The 21,505-nt window shown below is 54.9% G+C and overlaps 1 protein-coding gene and 1 long non-coding RNA gene across 2 annotated transcripts; both read right to left on the bottom strand.

Moving 5' to 3' along the window:
- Window positions 1-658: 658 nt before the first annotated feature.
- Window positions 659-2,016, bottom strand: LOC125962767 (uncharacterized). Its single transcript, XR_007474483.1, has 2 exons — window positions 1,904-2,016; window positions 659-799 (listed from the first exon to the last, which is right to left on the bottom strand). It is a non-coding gene; the product is annotated as an uncharacterized LOC125962767 (long non-coding RNA).
- Window positions 2,017-2,706: 690 nt separating this feature from the next.
- On the bottom strand, window positions 2,707-16,140 carry KCNN4 (potassium calcium-activated channel subfamily N member 4). The gene is made up of 9 exons (XM_004271205.4): window positions 15,466-16,140; window positions 12,478-12,573; window positions 10,805-11,235; window positions 8,631-8,766; window positions 5,979-6,089; window positions 5,665-5,783; window positions 5,283-5,352; window positions 3,918-4,085; window positions 2,707-3,607 (listed from the first exon to the last, which is right to left on the bottom strand). The coding sequence occupies exons 1-8, from the start codon at window positions 15,622-15,624 to the stop codon at window positions 3,921-3,923; spliced, it is 1,287 nt and encodes a 428-aa protein (XP_004271253.1). The 5' UTR covers window positions 15,625-16,140; the 3' UTR covers window positions 2,707-3,607; window positions 3,918-3,920.
- Between the last annotated feature and the right edge of the window lie 5,365 nt (window positions 16,141-21,505).

Raw genomic sequence — 21,505 nt, forward strand, 5'->3', positions numbered from 1 at the left:
TCTTCCACGTGGCTGTTCCTGAGTTATATCCTTTTATAAGAAACCAGTAATCTAGTACATCAAGCATGTCTCTGAGTTCTGTGAGCCACTCATCGAACCCAAGGAAGGGGGTTGTTGGATCTGTAGCCAGTCGGTCAGAAGCATGGGTGACAGCCTGGACTTGAAATTGGCATCTGAAGGGGTGAGGGTAGGGGGCAGTCTTGTAGGACTGAACCCTTAACCTGTGGAATCTGACGCTGTCTCCAGGTAGACAGTGTCAGGATTGAGTCGACTGTGGTGTCTGAGAATTGCTTGGCATGGGGGAAAAAAACCCTCACACACTGGAATTGGGTGCAGAATCATTAGCAGCCATGACAGGGAGGTTATGGGGAGGCTAGAGGCAGGGGCAGGGGGGTGCAGAGCCTGAAGAGACCCCCCAGGTGAGGCCTGTGCGTGTAGTAACACCATTCTGTAGTAAAAACGAATGTGCACCTGGCTGGTACCAAGAAGCAGGTACACACCAGGGTGTGCAGCAGGGTTCCTTTCAGAGTTCAAAATTGGGCAAAAGGAATCAAGATGGGAGGGGTGTGAGAGTTTTTAGGGGCCCAGAAACTTCAAGCTTGAGCTGAGTGGTAGTTGCTCAGGTAAATTCTTTTGTAAAAAATCTATTGAGGCCACGTTTAAAATTTGTGTTGTTTATGTAAAATAAATCTCAATGAAAGAAAATTGAGTGGGGACTTCCTTGGTGGTCCAGTGGTTAAGACTCTGCGCTTCCATTGCAGGGGGTGCGGGTTCAATCCCTGGTCAGGGAGCTAAGATCCTGCAAGAAGAGAAAAAATGAGCTAGGACTAGGAGCCAGACTTTGAGAGAAGGGCAGGTGGGAACCATGGAAGGGTTTTGAGCAGAGGAAGGGCATGTCCGGGGCATGGTTGGGGTGGGGGGTGGGGTGGCCCCAGCTCCTGACTGGCTCTCTAACCCTGGTAAGCCCTCCAGCCCTCTCTGGACCCACTTTTCCCCACCCAGTCCTCTCGTGGGCATGGAGGCAAAACAGAAGTAGGAGGGGGAAGTTGCCAAAATCACCATGAGACTGAGCCTCTGGGGGCAGAGCCCTCTGACTTATGCCAGCAGCCCTGCCCCTGGTGCAGGGCCTTCAGGAAGTGCTGATTGTGTGAGGGGGAGAGCAGAGACTGCTGGAGGGAGAGGTCAGGACCTGAGCTCCACAGTGGAGAGTGGGGGCAGGGCGGCGGGGGCAGATCTGAGATAACTCAGAACAGGAGCGCTCTCACGTGTGCTCTTAGTTTCTTAGTCAAAAGCCCCTTATAACCAGTTCGTCCCTTGTCCCAGAAGAAACCAACATGTGGTAGAGGGTGAGAAGCTTCCAGCCATCCCAGGTAGTGTGTTCATTCAGTGATATTCACTGAGGCCTGGTATATGCCAGGCCCTTGACATTGAAGACGCAACAGAGTAAAACTTAAAATAGGGTGTAGGGATCTCTGAGCGAATGAATGGGCTGGTTGGCTAAGTGCTGGGGCTCCAGAGCCCAGCCACCTGGGTCAAATCCCAGCTCCCCCATCTCTTTGCTGTGGCTTTGGGCAGGGTTCTTAATCTCTGTGCCTCAGTTTCCTCATCTGTAAAATGGGACCAGCAATACCACCTTGTCCCCTTTTGTAGAGATTTTGTAAGATCATTTATATAAAGGACTTAACTTGGGGCTTTGCCCAATAAATATTATTATCGTAATAGAGACAGGTTCGTGGGGCTATGGGAGCTTCAGAGAGGGCTTCCTGGAGGAGGGGGCATCTAAGCAGGGGCCCAAAGGAGGAGTAAGAAGGAGTTTGCCCGCTGAAGCCAAGTACAACTAGGAAAGGGTGGTCCTGGAGGAATGAGTTCGGCAGGGTATCTGGCATCACTAAGGAGGGCTTACTGCAGGGGTAGGGTGTTGGAAATGTTCCTGTTTCCTCTTCCCCGCAGATGGGCTGGCGTCCAGAGGAAGGGCTGTCTGCGGCAGTGGGTGGTGCAAACCCCAGTTTAGCTCTTGGGGCTGAGGGGGAGGCTGGCTGTGGACTTGCAGGGAAATCCAAAGATAGCTCAGCAGAGAAGGATGACTCGCAGCCTGGGCTTCCCCTCAAATCAAGGGAAGTGAGGATGAATCAGCCTCTGCAAGTGGAACGAAGCGGCTGTGGGAAACGAGACCTAGGTTCAGGGTCCAAGGCTGCTCTGTCTTTGACTCACCTCAAGCAGGGCAGAGAGGGAGGGCTCTGCAGTGGGATGAGCTGGGTGTGAATCCAGGCCCTCTAGGCCCTGCTCCTCTTGAAACCTCAGTTTCTGTATCTGTACAATGGGGTGGAGTGGGGCGGGCAGTGGTGGTGGTGACTTACAAAACAGGAGCGCAGAGCTGGGCATACAGGAGGACCGCTGTAAGTGCCAGCCCCCCTTCCTTTTTCTATCTTAGCCCTAGCAGGTACGAAACAAGTACGTAGGATGGATTGGAGTTCCTGTTAGTCTCCTGATAGGTGAGTTTTCATCTAGGTTCTGGTGGGATATGAGTAGAGAGGGTTAAAGGGCAGTAGAAAAAAGAGAAAGGGCAGCCCCTTATTCATTGTGTCTGAAAATCAGTAGCACTAATAAAAATGATTAAGTTCTCGCCTGTATTTGTTCTTACTAAATACCTGACCCTCTGTGCACTCCCAGTTTTAATCTTCACAGCTGACCCATGGGAAGGTGGCCCTATCTTACAGGTGAAGTGAAATGTTCAGAGGTGAAGCCACTTGCCCAAAGTCACACAGCCAGTGGTTGGCAGAGCCAGGATTTGGACCCTGATCCAAATCTGAGGGAGGAGGGCTGGGGGCCTGGACTCCTCGGTCTGAGGGAGGAGGGGCTGGGGGGCTGGGCTCCAGGGCCTGAATTGAAAGCCCTTGCTCTTCGCCGCAGATCTGGGCTGGGGCCAGGTGGGAGTTGAGGACTCCCCAGCCTACAGACCCGGGAGGATACGTCCTAGAGGCCTCTGTGTTATAGATGGGGAAACAGGTTCAGACAGGGCAAGGGCGTTCCACTGGCTGACCTGCCTGTTTGGAGTGTGGATATGTTTCGAAAGAAACAGCAACTTCTTCTGACTTTGTTTAACATTTATTACAAAGTATAAGAGCAGAGACTGGTGAGCTTCCCCCTTCCCCCCAGGTCCCACCTTCTCCCCCACCAGATAATTCTCTGCAGCTCTGGAGAATTGGTGTCCTCCTCGATCTCCCGCCAGGGGGCTCTGCCTTCTGCCTCGGGCCTCGTTCCTTCATCTGTGCTGGTCAGCGGGTAACTGATGCAGTCCAGGATCTTGGACTCTGGGCCCCCGCTCCCCTCCTCTGGGACTCAGGAGTCCCAGTCCCCAGGCACAGGGTATGTGGGACAGGGGTGACCATTTTCCCGTTTGGGGCCTCGGTGGGGATGGGCCACGGCCTCCCTCCTTCAGCTAGTGTCCCCGCCAGCAGCCATCAGGGAGTCAACCCACCCCAAGGTGTGGCCCCCCTCGGTCCTTACGCTTAACTGGCTTTATGCATGGGGCTGGGTTAGGAGTAGCAGAGAGAATGTCCTTGACCTCAATCCTGGGGAAAGTAGCCTGGTTCTTCCTGGCTGGGTCCTGGGGAGACAAACAGAGAGCTGGATAGACAAGCAGGCCACACACCAGAGGAAGAGACAGAGACAGAGACCAAGCAAAGAAAGAGAGAGCGGGTACTGAGAGTCTGTGAAGGGGGGATGGAACGTCTGTTCCTTCGCTGCTGGTCCAGCCCCGAACTTGGAGTCCCTCCCTCCAGACAGAGCCAAAGCGGAAGAGAAAGGGTGGCCTCACCTCCAGGCCACCCATCCCCCACCCCCTTAGTCACATGGAGTGCTGGCCACAGGCACCCTTCCTCCAGGATGTTCTCCTGCCCAAGTCCCAGCTCCCTTACCAGCTACGTGGCCTCCTGGCTTGGTTCTGGAAGCTGCCGTGGACCCAGGGCAGCGCTAAGCAGCTCGGTCAGGGTGTCTAGCCTCCCTGCCAGCGCATCAATCTGCTTCTCCAGGGCCTGGTGTGAGGTGCTCAGACCCAGCTGCAGGTCACAGAGGATCATGTGCATCTGGGCAGAGAGAGGTCAGAGGGATCGGTGGCTGGGGGAGACTCTCCCTGCCCCGTGGAGTCAGGCAGCGGAACCAGCATTTACTAAGTCCTTACAGGCCTTGGAGGACTATCCTCAATAATATCAGGTACCTTATCAACCACCTGCCACCGCCCAGCAACTTGGCCCGGTGCTTTTTATAGTTTAAAATCCTCCTAAAAGTGTGGGCAGTGGGAATCCTGTTTCTATTTTTAAGAGCTGAGGAAACAGGCCTGGAGCAGTTAAATGACACGCCCAAGGCAGCACCTGGATCAAGGAGGCCCTAGAACTTAGTAGGTGCTCACTTAAATCTTTGTGTAATTGATGACTGCCTGATTCACAATCCACAGAGCCCTTTCTCTGCCTTCTCAAACTAGGATTCACAGCTTCGTCCTTGAGAGTGTGTGAGCTTTCTATGAGAACTCTTGACTTCCGTGTTTTGGGCCAGGTGGATAATCTTGGAAATCATGACCTGCCAATTCCGGCAGATTTAGGCCACCACCATGCAGTTTAGGGGCCAGCATCTGTGGCTGTGTTTACCATGGTATTGGGGCCAAGGGCCACTGTTTGAATTGTCGTGGACTAATGAGAAAAAAGCAGAGGCTACCGGATAAGCAAGAGGTGCTGTGAGCCAAGCCGGGGTGCATGATGTCACCTACTCGAACACTTCAGAATCAAGGGGACCCAGGAGAAGGAGGGCAAGCTGAGTCACCCCTTGGCCAGGCAAGGCTGCCCAGCGCTCCTGGGCCCCCTCTTCACAATAGCAACACAGATTGAGTTTTCTACCTGTCCGGTGTCAGTGCTGTTAATTCGCATTTTATTGCTTTGCCCTTTGTGTCTGAACTTGGTTTGTCAATTTGCTTTGGTTTTATTGTTGTATAAGAGTCATAGTTGAAAGGAATTTTATATCCGTCCACATGTAAGTAACTTGACAATGGAGATAATTTCACATCGAACACTGGAGTTCTTTGTACAAGTTATTTAAGTTTCAAAGGAAACCGCACCTTACATGAGAAACGCTATTGCATCATTCACTTATTCATTCATTCGTTCGTTCAGCCACAAACCTTTAGTGAGTGCCTGTGTGTGCCAGCGTTCCCTATTCCAGGGCCAGATCTCCCTACCAGCTGCCCCCAACCTCCCTCTTCTCCCAGACCCCCTCTCATGGGATCCCAGTACCTTGGAGATGTCCACCATAGAGTTCACTTTTTCCCGGAGCTTTCTGTGTTTCAGCCGCACCTGGCGGAAACTGGGGGTAAAAAAATGGGGGGTCAGAGTGGCCCTAGCTCAGAGGTGGGATGAGAGGGGGTGGCTGCACCCCTGAGCCCGCCTCCCACATAGAGACCCGGGCATCCAGGCCCACAGACACTCTGAGACATGTAAACGAAACCATCACGCAGAGTCACTGTGAGGTCCAGGTGGGCATCCGTTCAGTGAGACAACACATGGGCATCCTGACCTGGGCACACGTTCATGCTTGGTCACACACACGCGCGTGCGCGTGCACCCTGCAGAGAGGAAGAGACTTGGACATGGCGTGCGCACGCACAGAGGTCCTCACCTGTTGATGGCGGCCAGCAGCCTGCGCTGGTGCCTGCGGGCGGCTCCAGAGTCCTTCCTGCGTGTATGTTTGTAGAACATCCAGGACTCTTGCAGCACTCGGGCGGCCGACTCCTTCATCTGGGGGTGGGTTTCACAGTGTCAAGCGAGATAGTCCTCCTAGGGTTCTGGGAGGAGGGGCCCGGGGTCTGGATCCTGGGTCTGAGGGAGGAGGGGCCGGGGGCCTGGATCCTGGATCTGAGGCGGGAGGGGCCGGGGGCCTGGATCCTGGGGCTGTGGAGGGGGTGTGCTCTGGGTGCTGGAGGCCCCCCTCACCTCTTTGGTATACTGAATATCCATCATGAAGTTGTGCACGTGCTTCTCTGCCTTATTAAACTCCAGCTTCCGGGCCACCACGGCCACCAGCAGGGCTGTGCAGCAGACCCCCTGTGGGCACAGCAGGCACTATGACACAAGGCCCGTGGGGATCTGAGGACCAGCCGTGTGCCACCAACTCTCTCTCTCCTTGAGCCCTCCCACCAGCCACAGACAGCAGGCACCACCACCGCTAGTTGACAGACAAGCAAACTGGCCCAGAGAGAGCCAGGGTCCTACAGCTCCCAGTGGTGGAGCTGGGATCATAAAATCATGCGTCCGAGTCCAACTCCTAGGTGTGGTATTTACACCATCACAATGTTCTCTCTCTTTTTTTAAAAAAAGAAATTTATTTATTTTATTTTATTTATTTTTGGCTGCATTGGGTCTTCATCACTGCACACGGGCTTTCTCTAGTTGTGGCGAGTGGGGACTACTCTTTGTTGTGGTGCGCAGGCTTCTCATTGCTGTGGCTTCTCTTGTTGCAGAGCATGGGCTCTAGGTGCGCGGGCTTCAGTAGTTGTGGTGCGTGGGCTCAGTAGTTGTGGCTCGAGGGCTCTAGAGCGCAGGCTCAGTAGTTGTGGCTCACGGGCTTAGTTGCTCTGTGGCATGTGGGACCTTCCCGGACCAGGGCTCGAACCCGTGTCCCCTGCATTGGCAGGTGGATTCTTAACCACTGCGCTACCAGGGAATCCCATGTTCTCTTTGGTTAAGTGTGATTGGAGATTGGGGAGAAGGGCTGGTTCTGGGCAAGGAGCAGACCTCAGGCTCCTGCGGGACCCTTTCCTCCCCACGGTCCAGTGGGCCGTCAGGTCAGCGAGGGTGTCCTCCCCCTCCTCCCCACCCCTACAGCCTCTGCCCAGCTCTGGCCACATCCTCTCCCTTCTGGACAGTCTCCAGCCTTTCCCTCACTCCACCCTGACCCCAGGGAGATCGAACATCCAGTTATGTCCCTGATGCCCTCACCCTAATCTCCTTCTAGGCTCCCACTGCCCCAGACTTCTTAGCGCAGCTCTCAAGGCCTTCCAAGGTCCAGGCCGCTCTTCTTCCTCTGCCCAGCTCCCGTCCCAGGCAACTCAGCCCTCACCTGCCTGAGCACCTTGGTCTCACTCTTCTCCCTTCCTTCTCGAGGCCTCTGATCCTTCAAGGCCCCAACAAATCCCAACTGCTCTGTAGCACCTGGAGTTAGAATGAATCTCCTGAAGTCTTCCCCCACCCCATATGTTTCAACTCTTGACCCTCAGAATAATTACTAGCTGTAAACCTTGGCTCTGGGACTGCTTGGGTTTCAAGCCCAGCTTCAGAGCAAGTTATCTAATCTCTTAGTGTCTGAGTTTCTTATCTGTAAAATGTGCACACCCTCACAGTATTACTCCGAGGATTCCATAAGTTGACACCTTTAGAGCAGAGACTGGCACAGAGTATGTGCCCAATAAAAGTTAGCCGTTATAATTTCATTGTACCTTGGAACCTCTCAGCTAGGAGTTGGTCGTGAGCTCGAGTGCAAATCGCCTTATCTCTCTTTGGGAGTGTGTGCCTGGCTGAGTCTCTGCCCCTCTTTCCTAGTCACAAAGACTCACTGCTGGAGGGAAGGGGGCTGTCACATTTCCCCCCATGCATCACCTGTGGACCCAGGACTGGGGGATTCACCATGTCCTTCCTGGGACAAATCAGGGCTGGGGCTGGAGGCTTGAATTCCTGCGGGTGAAGGGAGCCAGATCTCACAGGGAGGTGAAGGCCAAGGCATTGGGTGCTGGGTCTATGAGGGGAAGGGGGCAGATGTCTAGATGTAGGAGGAGGCCGACTCTGGGGAGGAGGCTGGAGTCTGGCGCTTGGGGAGCCTCTGCCTCATCCTTGAGGGCACAAGAGCTGGGGTAGGGGCAGCCGGACGCCTGGAACCAGTTACAACAACAGCTTCTGCATCGCCACCCCCTGACCCAGTTACTGAGCATTTTCTGTGTTTGAGACCCTTTACATGGTTTAATTCATTTTGTCTTCTCAGGAACCCCGTGAGGAGTACGCTGGTATCAGCATCCCCATTTTACAGATGAGGAAATTGAGGCCCAGAAAGATTGTGTGGCTGACTCCCAGCTAGGAAGTGGGCAGAAGCAGGATTTGAACCCAGGCAGCCTGAGTCCACAGGCATGCTCTTGATGTCTAAATAGCTTTAATGGAGGCTGGGAGACTGGATTCCTGGGTCCTGGAAGAGCCTAGAGCTGGGAAACCAGGTACCTGAGTCCTGGATGATTGAGAGGGTAAAGGCGGGGGTGGGGGGGAGAGGGCAAGATACCTGAGTCTTGGTGGGGCTTGGGACTGGACTCCTGGAATCTGGGAGGAAATGGGGCTGGGAGGTCAGGGGCCTGTATTCCCGAGGAGGACGAGGGCTGGGTCCTAGGTTCTGGAGAGAGCAAGGACTCAGGGGATGGATTCCTGGATTTTCAAAGGAAATGAGGCTAGTGTTTGTGTCCTGGACAGGGGATGGGGCTGTGGGGGTCCAGACACCCGAGTTTCTTGGGGGTGTCCCTGAGTGCCTTAGTTGGCTCTGTGGTTTCCTGGGGCCCAGGGGATGAGCAGTGTGGGATAAAGGCAGGGTCCCTGAGTGGGTGTACTCACCATGACCCCAGTGCAGAGGCAGACAATCTTGCCCCATGTGGTACCCGGCACCACGTCCCCGTAGCCGATGGTCAGGAATGTGATGGGGATGAGCCACAGTGTGTCTGAAAGGTGCCCGGTGGCATTAACGGTCTGTCTGTGGGGAAGAGTGGGTTAATTCTGGGGTTCCTGTGATGTTTGATACCCTCTTTCTTAACATACACCCACATTTGCAAGAAGGACTCAGAAAAAGCCAGTAAGTTCTGGGCTTTGGAAAGCCTGCCTGGCCTCCTCCTTGCTGTGTGACCTGGGCAAGATGCTCAACCACTCTGGGCTGTGGCATTTGAACCTGGATCCGACCAATTCCAAAGCCTTTTGGTTTCAGCTAGGCTACCAGGGCTGCTACATTCAGAGCGTGTGGTTGAGGGGTTGAGGGGGGGCAGACACCCAGCCTGAAGTCCACTTGTCAGACCCAGCAGGGGGCTGCATCCACTCAAAGGAAGGGGCACCTTTTTCTAATTTCCACAAAGATGCTCTATGGCCTAGAGGTGGCCCTATCAGGACTAAAAAGGTGGGACTCTAAAAAGGCTTGACGGGGGACTTCCCTGGTGGTCCAGTGGTAAGGAACCCACCTTACAGTGCAGGGGACATGGGTTCAATCCCTGGTCAGGGAGCTAAGATCCCACAGGCCGCAGGGCAACTAAGCCTGCACACCACAACTACTGAGCTTGCGCACCTCAACCAGAGCCTGCGTGCCGCAAACCACAGAGCCCACGCGCCCTGGAGCCTGCATGCCACAACTAGAGAAGAGAAAACCTGCGCACCACAACTAGAGAGAAGCCCACACGCCGCAACAAAAGATCCCTCATGCCGCAACAAAGACCCAACACAGCCGAAAGTAAATAAAATAGATAATAAATCTTTAAAATAAGGAAATAAATGCACTTTAAAAAAATAAATAAAAAGGCTTGGCAGACTCTGCCTCTTTCCCCCTCACTTCATAGGAGGGGACATTTAGGTCCAGCCATGGAAAGGATGGATAATCAGGATTTGTCTAACTTTGACCCGCAGTTAGGCCAAAGCAGGGAAAGCATCACTCACCAGGGCCCCAGACACCTCAAACCCACTAAATTGTGTCTGGAGGTGGCGACTGAATCTGCCCTGTTAAGCTCCAACCCCTTCATCCCAAAATACATTCAAGTTTGAGGACTTGTGCCTCAAACAGATTTAGAAATTTGGCTCCCTCCCCATCCTCCCATTTTTCAGGTGAGAAAATTGGTGGGAGGATCATTTACTGATCCTGACCAATTTCCCAACTGAGAAAACTGAGATCCTGTGAGACGAATGAGTTTAAAATCATGAAAGATTAGAATTGCCAGGGAGACTTTAAAGATGGTGGATTTTGATACCCATTTTATAGATGCGGAAACAGAGGCTCAGAGAGGAGAGATCTAAGGCCAGTTCTTCCCATTCTCCATCTCCCCTCAAGAATCCTTTGCCAGATGTACGAAACCAGAGGTTCTCAAATTTGAGCCAGCATCAGCATGAACTGTTAAAAAAGATTGCTGGGCCCAACTCACCAGAGTTTTGGATTCCATAGATCCGGGTGGGGCCTGCGAGTTTGGATTTGCAACCAGTTCCCAGGAGATGCTGCTGGTCCAGAACCACACTTTGAGAACCACTGGCTAAGATTACCCCCAATTTGTTTATCTGTAAGGTAAGTGGAGGCCCTGAGGGGTACAGTTCCAGCCTCAGGTCAAAGTCCAGCAGGGGGTCTTGAATTCCCGTACCAATTCTCTGCACGGAATTCCCTTCTGGCGCAGCCCGGGGGTCACTGGGAGCACCTACAGTGCATCTGTGCTAATTTGGAAGAGACGTCCCCTTCCTCCAAAGCAGGTGCAACCCTTGGCCAGGGCCCAGAGCCTGCGTGTTGAGACTGAACAGATGCCTGGAAACCTGAGGCAGGAGAGATTTGGAAGCAGGAAGGGCAGGGCTTCCTATGGTGTGTGTGTGTGTCTGGGGAGACTGGAGACTGCAGGTGGAGGAAAGGCTTTGGGGCGATAGGCTTTCTCCACTTCTTGGTCCCAGGGAGTCCCAACCTGCACCACGGTACAGGGTGATAGTGGTTGTAAGCGGCTCCTCCAGAGGCTCCAGGTACCATCCCTTCCCGCCCTCCCCTCCCCGCGCACCCTCACCTCTCGGCCACCGACAGCACCCAGGCGGTGGTGAGCCAGAGGCCAAGCGTGAGGCAGAGCAGCAGGCGGCCGGGGTGCGTGTTCATGTACAGCTTGGCCACGAACCAGTGGCGGAAGCGGACCTGGTTGAGCGCGCCGATGCTGCGGTAGGAGGCGTTGAGCAGGACGCCACTGCGCAGGAGCAGGGCGCGGGGCACCAGGTACAGGCGCAGCAGCATGGCCAGCGACAGCAGCGCCTCCGCCTGGCCCAGGAAGCTCGGCCAGGACTGCGTGACCGCCGTCTGCGGGGACCCCGAGATCTGCGCGCACGGCGGGCGCCACACCGGCGCCGGGTGCAGCGCGCACACAGCCAGCTCCAGCACGATCTGCGCCGCCTGCCGCCCGGTCAGCGCCACGCGCCAGTCCCGGAGCCCGTTGTCCGTCATGAACAGCTGCAGGGAGGGGAACGGATGGAGAAGGAGGGGGGTCACACGAAGGTCAGGCTCCCGCTCCCCAGCCTGCGCGGGGAGATAAGGGGGGCGCGCCCGCGGGGCCGGAGAGGGAGGCAGATAGCGCAGGGCATGGGGCCCGGGAGGGTGGGAAGGGGCAGGGCAGGACCCGAGGAAGACATCTCTCCACCTTCTCCCCCTAGTCTCAGCCCACTTCCAGAACTTCCAGCCCAGAAACACTTATTGAGTGCCTGTTGTATGCCCGACGTTGTTCCATATGTTGAGATACATTGAGGATACGGGTGGACAAGACAAACGAAACAAAACCCCTGCCTCTCCGAGGACTTACATTCCACATCCATAGAGCTGTGTCCTAACTCCAGTTTCTGGGGACGCAGTAGTAATTGCCATCGTCCCATTAGCAATGATAATGGCCAACATTTACAGGGCACTTTGGAGGTGCCAGGCATTGCGCTGTCCTCTGTACGTGTGTGACTCAGCGAATGCTCACAAGACAGTGAGATTGAAAATATTCTTACCCCCATTTTACAGATGCAGAAACTGAGGCCCTGGGCTCTCAGGCCACTTAACTATTCGAATGACTGCTTTAATGATAATGTGTACTTCTTACTGAGCACATCTTGTGTGCCAGGCACTGCAAGGGGCAGTCGACCAATAACCCTCATTTTATACTGCAGAGGTGTGGGGGGAAGGAAACAGGATCTGGGGATGTGGGGGATGGGATGAGAGGGGAAGGGGTGGAGAGTCCAGTGTGGGTTGAGACATGAGATGGGAGGGGGGGATACGGGTGGGAAGGGCTTCTGGGTCTGTGGAGTCGTTGGCACAGAGGTGGGGAGCTCAGCAGTGGGGAAGGACCTGCGGGCACATGGCTAGGATCTTGGGTTGTTGGGACAGGAACAGGTAGAGACTCAGGGATGGAAAAGTGAGATCTGGGAGGCTGTGTCTTGTGTGAGGCAACCTGGGACAGAGTGGACAGAGGCCTGGGGGCGGGAACTCTCAGCATCTACAGGTGTGCAAGGTGAGACAGGGCAGCAGGTGGAGGAAGGTCAGGGCTGCTGGGTGGGGGGGGGCTGTCTGTCCGTGGTTCATCCCCTCCGGGTGGATGAGGGTGTGGATGTATCTCAGGGTGGAGGAAGCTCATTACTCAGCCCAGGAGGTGGGAAGTGTGAGCCGACAGGGCGTGGGGGTGGGCTGAGGGGAGCTAGGAAGGGGCTGGGGGCCTACCTGGACCTCTTTGGCGTGAAAGGCCACAATAAGGGAAAGGAGCGAGAACGTGGAGATGCTGATCATGCATTTAACCAGGAACAGGTGGATCGCCCACTGTTGGGAGGGAGGGAGAGAGGGGTGAGATCCTAGGCCTCCCTCAGCCCCCGCTGCACTCTTCCCAAACCGCCATCCCTTCTCCAGTCCCAATTTCCCAGCCTCCTAACCCCCAGCCCCCAGCCCAGTTCCCCCTGATGCCTCAGGTCTGGGGAAGTCTCAAAACCATCATCTGGTCCCCAGGGAGAGTGCCCTCTTCCTTCCCAAGGAGACAGCCCTGGCCCAGGTGCCAGTGTTCACCCTCCTCAGCTCTTCTGCTAGGACCACACCCCTGAGGGAAGACCTTGAAACTCACATTCCTTCCTAATTGCCCTGTACTGGTCCCCATCAATAATAGTTCCTCAGTTGTGTGTGTGTGTGTGTGTGTATGGGGGGGGTGTCTAGAAACAGACATTTAGCTTCTAAAAAGTGGTCCCTCCCCTTCCCTTCCCACCCAGCTGGTCTCTGCCCTAGAAAGCAACTTCAGGTCCCTCCCCTCCCCCCGCCTGCCCTCCGCAGTTCCTGAGGAGCCTAGAAACTATCACTCAGGCCCCAAGGAATGAGTGACACCCTCCCCTGCCCTCATCCAGGGGGCTGGGTTCCTAAGACCCCAGCCCCAGCTCTGAGAAAGGCCCCCCAGTCCTGCTGCCCCGTGTGTCTCCTCTGCCCCCCTCCCCACCTCCTGCGTTCTCTCCTGGCTCTAAGCCCAGGGCAGAGCTGCCCAGAAGCACATGGCCTCCAGAAACCACAGGAAGTTTTTTCCCCTGTCTTTGTGTGGCAATACCTTGGAGGAATCTAGAATTCTTGAGGAAGGGATTTAGAGGGGACTGGGACTGCTGGATTCCCTAGGAGGGGGTGTGTGTGTGGATCCCTGCCTGGGAGGTGGTGTCAGGGGGAAGGGGCCACCTGGGCTCCCACTCTGAGCTCAGCACCTGTTTCTCCTAAAACACTGCCAGCTCCCCTGACCCGGCCAGGGCCCCCCTCTGTGCAGGGGAAGAGGGCCAGTTTCCCGTTCCATGGGACCTGCCCCCCTTCCCCGAACAATGGTGCTGTTGTCCCTAGCCCTCCCCACCCCTTCATCCTTCTGTGGCTCCCCAGTTCCCTGTCCCGCTCTTTAGTTTGTCCCAAAGAACATCCCACTAGACCCAACCCCCTCCCCACTCTGCAATCCACTTCTCTGGTGGTCCTCTCTCCTTTCCAATTCCTCTTGCCCCGAATCCCCGACCCCCTTCTCTGTCTGTACCACTCCATCTCTTACTGCATCTTTGTCTTGGTCTCTCTCTGTCTCGGTCTCTCTGTGTATCTCTGCCTCTCGGTACCTCTCACCATCCTCCCTCTCCCGCCCCACTATCTCTATCACATTCCCCTGCATCGGTGGGGTCTGGCACCTGCCTCTCCTCCAGCCCTTCCCTCCTGGCGAGCAGGTGTCTGGATCCCTGCAAAATGAGTTTATTAGATTACGATGGAGGTGGGGAGGGGACACGGGTGTTGTCAAGGCAGTCATAGAAAGGGGGCCGAGGAGGACCCTTCGGATCATGTATTTCAACCCTCACTGCCGGTTTCCAGTTGGGGAAACTGAGGCTCAGAGAGCTGCAGCAGATTCCAGAGTCCCCGTGCTGGAGGCAGCAGCCTGGCAGGTGGTAGAGGGAAGCAATTGGAGGTGAGGCAGCGGAGGGATGGGGTGGCGTAGGAAAGACCCCCTGTCCCTTCCCATCTGCCAGGGCTGCCTTGTCCTCACCTCGCCTGCTGGGCGGGGTGCTGAAGTGTGGGAGCGGCGGGTCGGCCTGACCATGTTTCCTGTTGGCATGGGCTTCGGCGGCCCCACCCCCTCAGTGCCCGCTGCCCTCGCCTGGCCACCCGGCCAGAGGAAGCCAGCCTGCCCTGACAGTCCGTGTGGCTCCTGGTCACTTCAAAGCTGTCTGCCTCTCCCACCCCCAAATCCAAGCCTGAGTGTTGTCCCCCAGAAGTCCCCCCAACTCAATCCTCCAATCAGTGCCCTCCAACCAGCCCAATTCCACGTCCCTTACCCTAGACAGATCTCCAACCCCTCCTTTCCTGTTGAGCAATTCTGTCCCGTCCTCAAGCCGCCAGTTCTGACCCGTGTCCTTCATCTGCCCCCATCGCTGCCCGGACCAGGGCTGGAATGTGCTGGGAACCTGCTCAGACCTGTCCTAGCCCCACTTGTTCTTTCCTTCCCCACTCACACTATCCTCAAAGTCAGCCCCTCTCCCCCTAAAAATGCTCTAAGTCACCTCTAAGGAACCCGGGCCCCAGCCTCTCCTCTCCTGGGACCCAGGAGTCCAGGCTACCATAAACCTACCTCTCCCTTGTTGCCCAGACTAAATAGCCCATAGATTCTGGGGAAGCTGAGCTTCTTAATGTTGGAGATGGAGGGGGGAGGGGGGCGGTGCTTTGTTTTCTTTTCCCACCCCCCCACCCAGCCAGTTCTTTTGGTCTCTGCCCTTTGCCTCTGAGATACTGTGCAAACATTAGAGTTTAGATAAGGACCAAGGAGCTGCTGCCTACTGGAAGAAGTCAGCCTTTCTCCCCACCCTCCCTTCACTGAACCTGGGGTTACCTCTCCCCTAATCTGCTCAAGTATCTGACCAGCCACCTCCTGGCCTGCAGGGCTCCTGGACCTCCAACTGTCTAATTGCAATACCTTCAAACTGACACTCTGTGACCCCTCTTCCCTTCCTTTTGCAGAGAGGGCCCCCAGTATTTACCTCCCTAGGTCCCAGGAGTCCAGCCCTCAGCTCCCTCCACTCTCAGACCCAGGGGTCTCCAGCCTCTACTCACTCAGGACCCGAGAGTCCTGGCCCCCAGGCCCCTCCTCCCTCAGACCCAGCAGTTTCAGCTTCCAGCCCCTCCTCCCTCAAGACTCGGGAGTCTCAGCCTCCAGCCTCCACTCACCAGGCACCCCCCGAACCATAGCATCTCCGCGTGCAGGACCATGAGTCCGATGCCGATTCCTGCCAGTGCCAGTGCCCAGCCTGCCAGACTCCTCTCCTGCTCCAGCAGATGCTTTCTCCGCCGCAGGGCCCCCAGGCCCGGCACCAGCTCCCCGCCCATGGCCCCCGGGGTCTTGGGGCTCAGCCAGCTTCCTGCCCAGAGTCCCCCACCTCGCAGCACACAAAGAGCAGCCACTATGGCTTGCAGGTCCCCGGCCTGCTCTGCTCCCTCGCTCTGGACTCTTGCTTTGAGGCACAGCAGAGCCTGTGCCCTCTGGGGGGTGGTGACTGCTGGGCAGGGCGGGGAGGTGCTGGGGAGGCCCCTGGGCAGAGGGGAGGCTCCCCAACCCCCCTTCTCAGACTAAGGAGGGGCTGGGTGTGTCTTGGGGCAGAGCAAGGAAGAGGCGTGTGTCCACATGGATTAAGACACACACCAACACACAATGGGCTTTGTCATACACAACGGTCTGCAGCGTGTAATACACACCTACACTCAGCCACACCCGGACACCATGCAACACAGGGTGATAACACCCTCAAACACGGACGGCATGGCCGGAGGCAGAACCTATAACACCCATGGGCATACAACACAACCTACAACGAGTGACTCACAACTCCCGACAAGCTCTGAAACTCTCAGCCACACCCGGACACCACACACATGATGCGACACACACCGGCACTTAGTGAGGCAGGCAGCGCCCCGTGGCACACACGGCCACTTAAATATTGTCCACACGCAGACACAAACACTGCAATCAAAGTTGGCACGACATCTTCTGACACAAACAGCCACACCCAGACGCCTCACACAGGATGATGCCCATTCGTAGCTACACAAACACAACATATACGGGTGTTCCACAAACACACAATCTGTATTGACCTCGCAATCCCCAAATGCCACGCACAACATATCTGTGTGAACAAAGCACTCAGCCATCACACACCTGTGGAACAAAACACGACGTGTGCAGACACACAGCACTTAGGGACACACCCATGGCAGTCTCCAATCACCCAGCACGTGGAGAAATGCACACTGACGTATGTCACGGCACGTGGTGACTCAAGCACATATGCTCATAGAATGATTCGCAACACACATGGATTCACCCTGACAGACAATATACCCCGGTGCACAATGCCATTCATATATGCAGTCAGAGGACAACATGAACGGATGCGTGTAGGAACGGACCTATAGGCACAGTGACACACACAGAAACCCAAGCGGCACATGCCCCGTGTAAGACATTTTGGTGCATCACACAGGACACAACCAAGAATGGTGCCCCCGGGGGAGGGGGGCTGGCCACAGGCTACATGGACCCTGATGCCCAAGAGCACCGTGAACAGAGTAAAACGTGCACCATCACCTGGGACCGACGCCATAAACCACACCCACACACAGCCTGGAACATGATACACTCCAACACAGGTGGCCACACAAACACAACATATACAGTGGAATACACAAAGACACAATGACACAAAACACGTGCTACACTACTTCCCAGCACAAACACTGTCTCATGAACCAGTAGATGTGACCCACTGACAGCCATCACTTAGGCCTGCAATGACACCACACACAGCACCGGGGGACGCCCTCTGGTACAATGTAATACACAGCCGTGCAAACACAACACTCTGCGTGTGGGTCCCCAGTCTGTGTTCTTGGCAGGGAAAAGAGAGGCCCCAACATGGACACACACCTGGAAGGAGACACAGGGTCACATCACTGAGTGATACACAACTTTACACACACAACACCCATAAGGAAGAGAACAGCAAATGCGATGCAGACTGATGCATGGTGACCCCCAGAGTGGCAACCATGCGGCATGTGACCACATGCAGCAGCACAGAAGTTATGCACGGGTCTGTACACCGTACATTTAGACACAGATCAAAATCCACCAGCAACACACCAGGACTCACTGGCGAGGTGACACAAAACCCCTCTCACTGTGTGGTGTGTGGCCCTATGGACACCACTCTCTGGGGAAACACACAGACATAACCCCTCTCCCCTCCTGAGTTGTATGCCATGTAGGAACATGGTCCCTCCAGCCACAGGGCAATGAGACACACACAGACATGCTTGGCGTCACACCACCACAACCCACATGGACACACCCAGAGACACCAAACCGCACACACAGACACACCCGGTGACAAAAACACAACCTATGCTGGAGCCCGGCCCCATGGTGCACATGTGATTCCCACTCAGGATGAGACGCGGTGGGGGTAGTGATGGAGACACATGCCTGTCTGCTTGGAGGAGATGCTGCAGCCGGGGGATTGCCAGACTGCAGCCTGACCAGCAACCCCCCCACCTCCCCTCCCTCTCGGCTTCCCCAGGCCTTGCCTCAGACTGCTGTCTCGGTCTCTCCCGCTCTGGAAGCCTTTCGGTTCGTCTTTATCTCTTTCTCCGACTGTCTTTCTCTGTCTCTGCTTTCCTCTCCTTTATGCCTTTATTTCCGTTCTGTCTAAGTATCTTCTGGCTCTGTCTCTCTCTGTCCATTTCTCTGGTTCCATTTCTCTCTCTGGCTCTGCCTCTCTTTGTGTCCCTATGTCTCTCAGCATCTCTGTCTCTGTGTCTATCCCTGCATCCCACTGCTTTTAACATTTTTTTTATTGAAGTATAGTTGATTTACAATGATTCGGATGTACAGCAAAGTAATTCAGTTATATATATGTATATATAATATATATATTCTCTTTCAGATTCTTTTCCATTATGGTTATTACAAGATATTAAATGTAGTCCCCTGTGCTATACAGTAGGTCCTTGTTTATTTTATATACAGTAGTGTGTATCCGTTAATCCCAAATTCCCAATTTATCCCTCCCACCCTTTCCCCTTTGATAACCATAAGTTTGTTTTCTGTGTCTCTGAGTCTCTTTCTGTTTTGTAAATAAGTTCATTTGCACCCTTTTTTTTAGATTCCACATAGAAGTGAGATCCTGTGATCCCGCTGCTTTTCTATTTCACTCTTGCTACCTGTCCCTGTCCCTCTCTTTGTTCGTCGCTATCTGTGTCTCTGTCTGTTGCTCCCTGACTCTGTCTCCATCTCTGCCTGTGCTCTGTTTTCTGTCTCATCCTCTCTCTGCCTCTAGTGCTCTGTGTCTCTGGGCCTCTCTAAGCTCAGGGGCCAAAGGCCAGGGACACACAGACTGCGGTTGCCTGAGAGGGTCAGGGCCACGGAACAGAGACCTCCAGCCCCAGGCCTTCCACAGCCTCTGTGCTCCAGTGCAGGCAACTGTGAAAAACTGAGGGGAGAGAGACAACCAGAGAGACCGTGAATGCTGGAGCCAGAGGAGAGGGAGGGACAGAGACAGACAGAGAAGGAGGGGGAGAGAGGGGAGGGAGGAGGTTGGGGGGAGAAGTTTTTACAAACTCAAAGAGCTGGAGACAGAAGAGACCTAGTGGTGAAGAGAAAGCAGGAGTCAGAATCAAGACAGGGAAGTTGGAGCACAGGGAAATTTTGCCTCCAACGAGACCACGACTAAAAGAGAAAAGCGGAGACTAGGCAGGGTGTGGGAGATGCCAGAGTGGGAAGGGCACCTGCCTCCAAACGGAAGTTCTGGGCTATGGGGGTCAGCTGGTAGCACACTGCGCCCGAGCCAGCTCCCTGCAGCCCAGAGAGGGGGTTGGTGACTCAGGGCCCCAGCGCTTCCTGTGACTCACCTTTAGTCTCAACCCTGGAAGGGGGGCGTGGAGGGGGAGGGGGTCTCTGTAAAAGACAGGGAGGGGGAGCACTAGAGGACCTCTCTGCCCAGAGGAGGGAGCAGGGCAGCTGCAAGGGACTTGGAGGGGAGGAGGGCTGGGGACCAGGATCCTGGGTCTGACGGGGGAGGGGCCGGGGACCAGGATCCTGGGTCTAAAGGGGGAGGGGCCGGGGACCCGGATCCTGGGTCTGACGGGGGAGGGGCCGGGGACCAGGATCCTGGGTCTGAGGGAGGAGGGGCCGGGGACCAGGATCCTGGGTCTGAGGGAGGAGGGGCGGGGGGCCTGGATCCTGGGTCTGAAGGAGGAGGGGCCGGGGTCCTGGAACCTGGGTGTGAGGGAGGAGGGGGCTGGACCCATACTCCTGGTCCAGGAAGACTAGGAAAACTGATTCCAAAATCCTTAGGACTTTTCCTTGGCCTCGTCCCAGCTGCCCCACCTTCATCCCAGCCCCATCTCCAGGCCTGGAATGGACCCAGATGCCTTGGTGCCCAGCCGGAAGGGGCCAAGGACAAAGAAAGAGCTGTTTAACTCGGCCTGGTGGTGGAGCGGGTGAAGAGGTAGTCTCATATGGAAAGGTCACTCATCACCCAGGGCTTGTGCAGGGAAAGGCGGGGCTCAGCCCAGGGGAAGACGTCCAGAAAGTCTGAGGCCTGTGGCGGCAAATCCTCCAACTGCTGTCTTTTGGATTTAGGCATTTGGAGGCTTCGGGGCATTGGGATACTGCCACCTGGTGCTGTTTGAGGGAACTGCAGGCTCTCTGCTTTTCCAGCCTAGTATCCGTCTATTGCGCACCTGCTGAGAGTCAGGTCCTGCTCTACACTTTGGGGATACAGTAATAACAAAACAGACAAAACCCCTGCCCCCATGGAGCTTCCTGGCTAAAGGAGGGAGACCCTGTGGTTCTGTCAATCTCTCTCTTGCTTTTGCTTTGTCTCTGTGAGTCTGCTTCTCTCTGTATCTCACTGGCCTTGCTTCTGAGTTTCTGTCTCCTGGTCTTTGTCCCCAGGTGCATGCCTCTCCGCTTTCATTTTTTTAATTTTTATTTTATTTTATTTTTTATTTTATTTTATTTTTTATTTTTTTCGGTACGCGGACCTCTCATTGTTGTGGCCTCTCCCACTGCGGAGCACAGGCTCCGGACATGCAGGCTCAGAGGCCATGGCTCACGGGCCCAGCCGCTCCGCGGCATGTGGGATCTTCCCGGACCGGGGCATGAACCCGCGTCCGCTGCATCGGCAGGCGGACTCCCAACCACTGTGCCACCAGGGAAGCCCTCTGCTTTTAGTTTATCCTTTGTATCTCTGTGTTCCCAACCAATTAAAAATTATGTATTATATTATGTTAAGCTATTTATCTATCTGTCTATCTATAGAGATATATATCTCGCAATCTGGGTATTAGAGACTTTGGGTCAATTGGGTTAAGCCTTTTTTTTTTAATTTAAAATTTATTTATTTATTTAATTTATTTATTTATTTTTGGCTGCATTGGGTCTGGTCTTTGTTGCTGTGCGCAGGCTTTCTCTAGTTGCGACGAGCGGGGGCTACTCTTCGTTGAGGTGCGCGGGCTTCTCACTGTGGTGGCTTCTCTTGTTGAGCACGGACTCTAGGAGTGCAGACTTCAGTAGTTGTGGCACATGGGCTCTATAGCGCAGGCTCAGTAGTTGTGCCACATGGGCTTAGTTGCTCCGCAGCATGTGGGATCTTCCTGGACCAGGGCTCGAACCCGTGTCCCCTGCATTGGCAGGCGGATTCTTAACCGCTGAGCCACCAGGGAAGCCCTGGGTTAAGCCTTGACATGGTCATGGTCACTGACTTTATTTTTGGGTGGAACATAATAACATAACACACATACAGCCTGGTTTAGAGACAGACCTGGGTTCATATCTAGCTCTGCTATCCCTAGCTCTGTGTCCTATGAGACCTGTAAAATGGGGGGATGATTATACCCTGTGTCACAGGGTTGCTTGAGGATTAGGTGAGGTGGAATATCTGGGGCCCTCAGCACGGGACCTGGCATACATTAAGCCCTCGTGGCACATTGTTTCCCAAGCTGGCTCCAGTAATTCCTCCTCCTCTGTGCTGGTATGTGGCTTCTCCCACCAACAGGTAGACTCTTTGTCTCTTCTCCTTCAATCTGGCTGGCTTGTGACTTGCTTTGACTAATAGAATGTGGCAGAAATGATGCTGGGCCAGTTCCAGTTCTTAAGAGAACTAGAAGCTTTTGCTTTTGTTCTCTTAGAACTCTAAGACTGCCA

The sequence above is a fragment of the Orcinus orca genome, chromosome 20 (assembly GCF_937001465.1).
Source record: "Orcinus orca chromosome 20, mOrcOrc1.1, whole genome shotgun sequence".
In the NCBI taxonomy this organism is placed as follows: Eukaryota; Metazoa; Chordata; class Mammalia; order Artiodactyla; family Delphinidae; genus Orcinus; species Orcinus orca.

What these genes read in the sequence shown, in the direction of transcription:
- KCNN4 (XM_004271205.4), bottom strand. Translation starts at nt 15,624, where the DNA reads ATGGGCGGGGAGCTGGTGCCGGGCCTGGGGGCCCTGCGGCGGAGAAAG. An exon ending in GTGCTGTCGGTGGCCGAGAG is followed by an intron (nt 8,767 to 10,804) that starts GTGAGGGTGCGC and finishes TCTTCCCCACAG; the next exon opens with ACAGACCGTTAATGCCACCG. An exon ending in ATATTCAGTATACCAAAGAG is followed by an intron (nt 5,784 to 5,978) that starts GTGAGGGGGGCC and finishes ACCCACCCCCAG; the next exon opens with ATGAAGGAGTCGGCCGCCCG.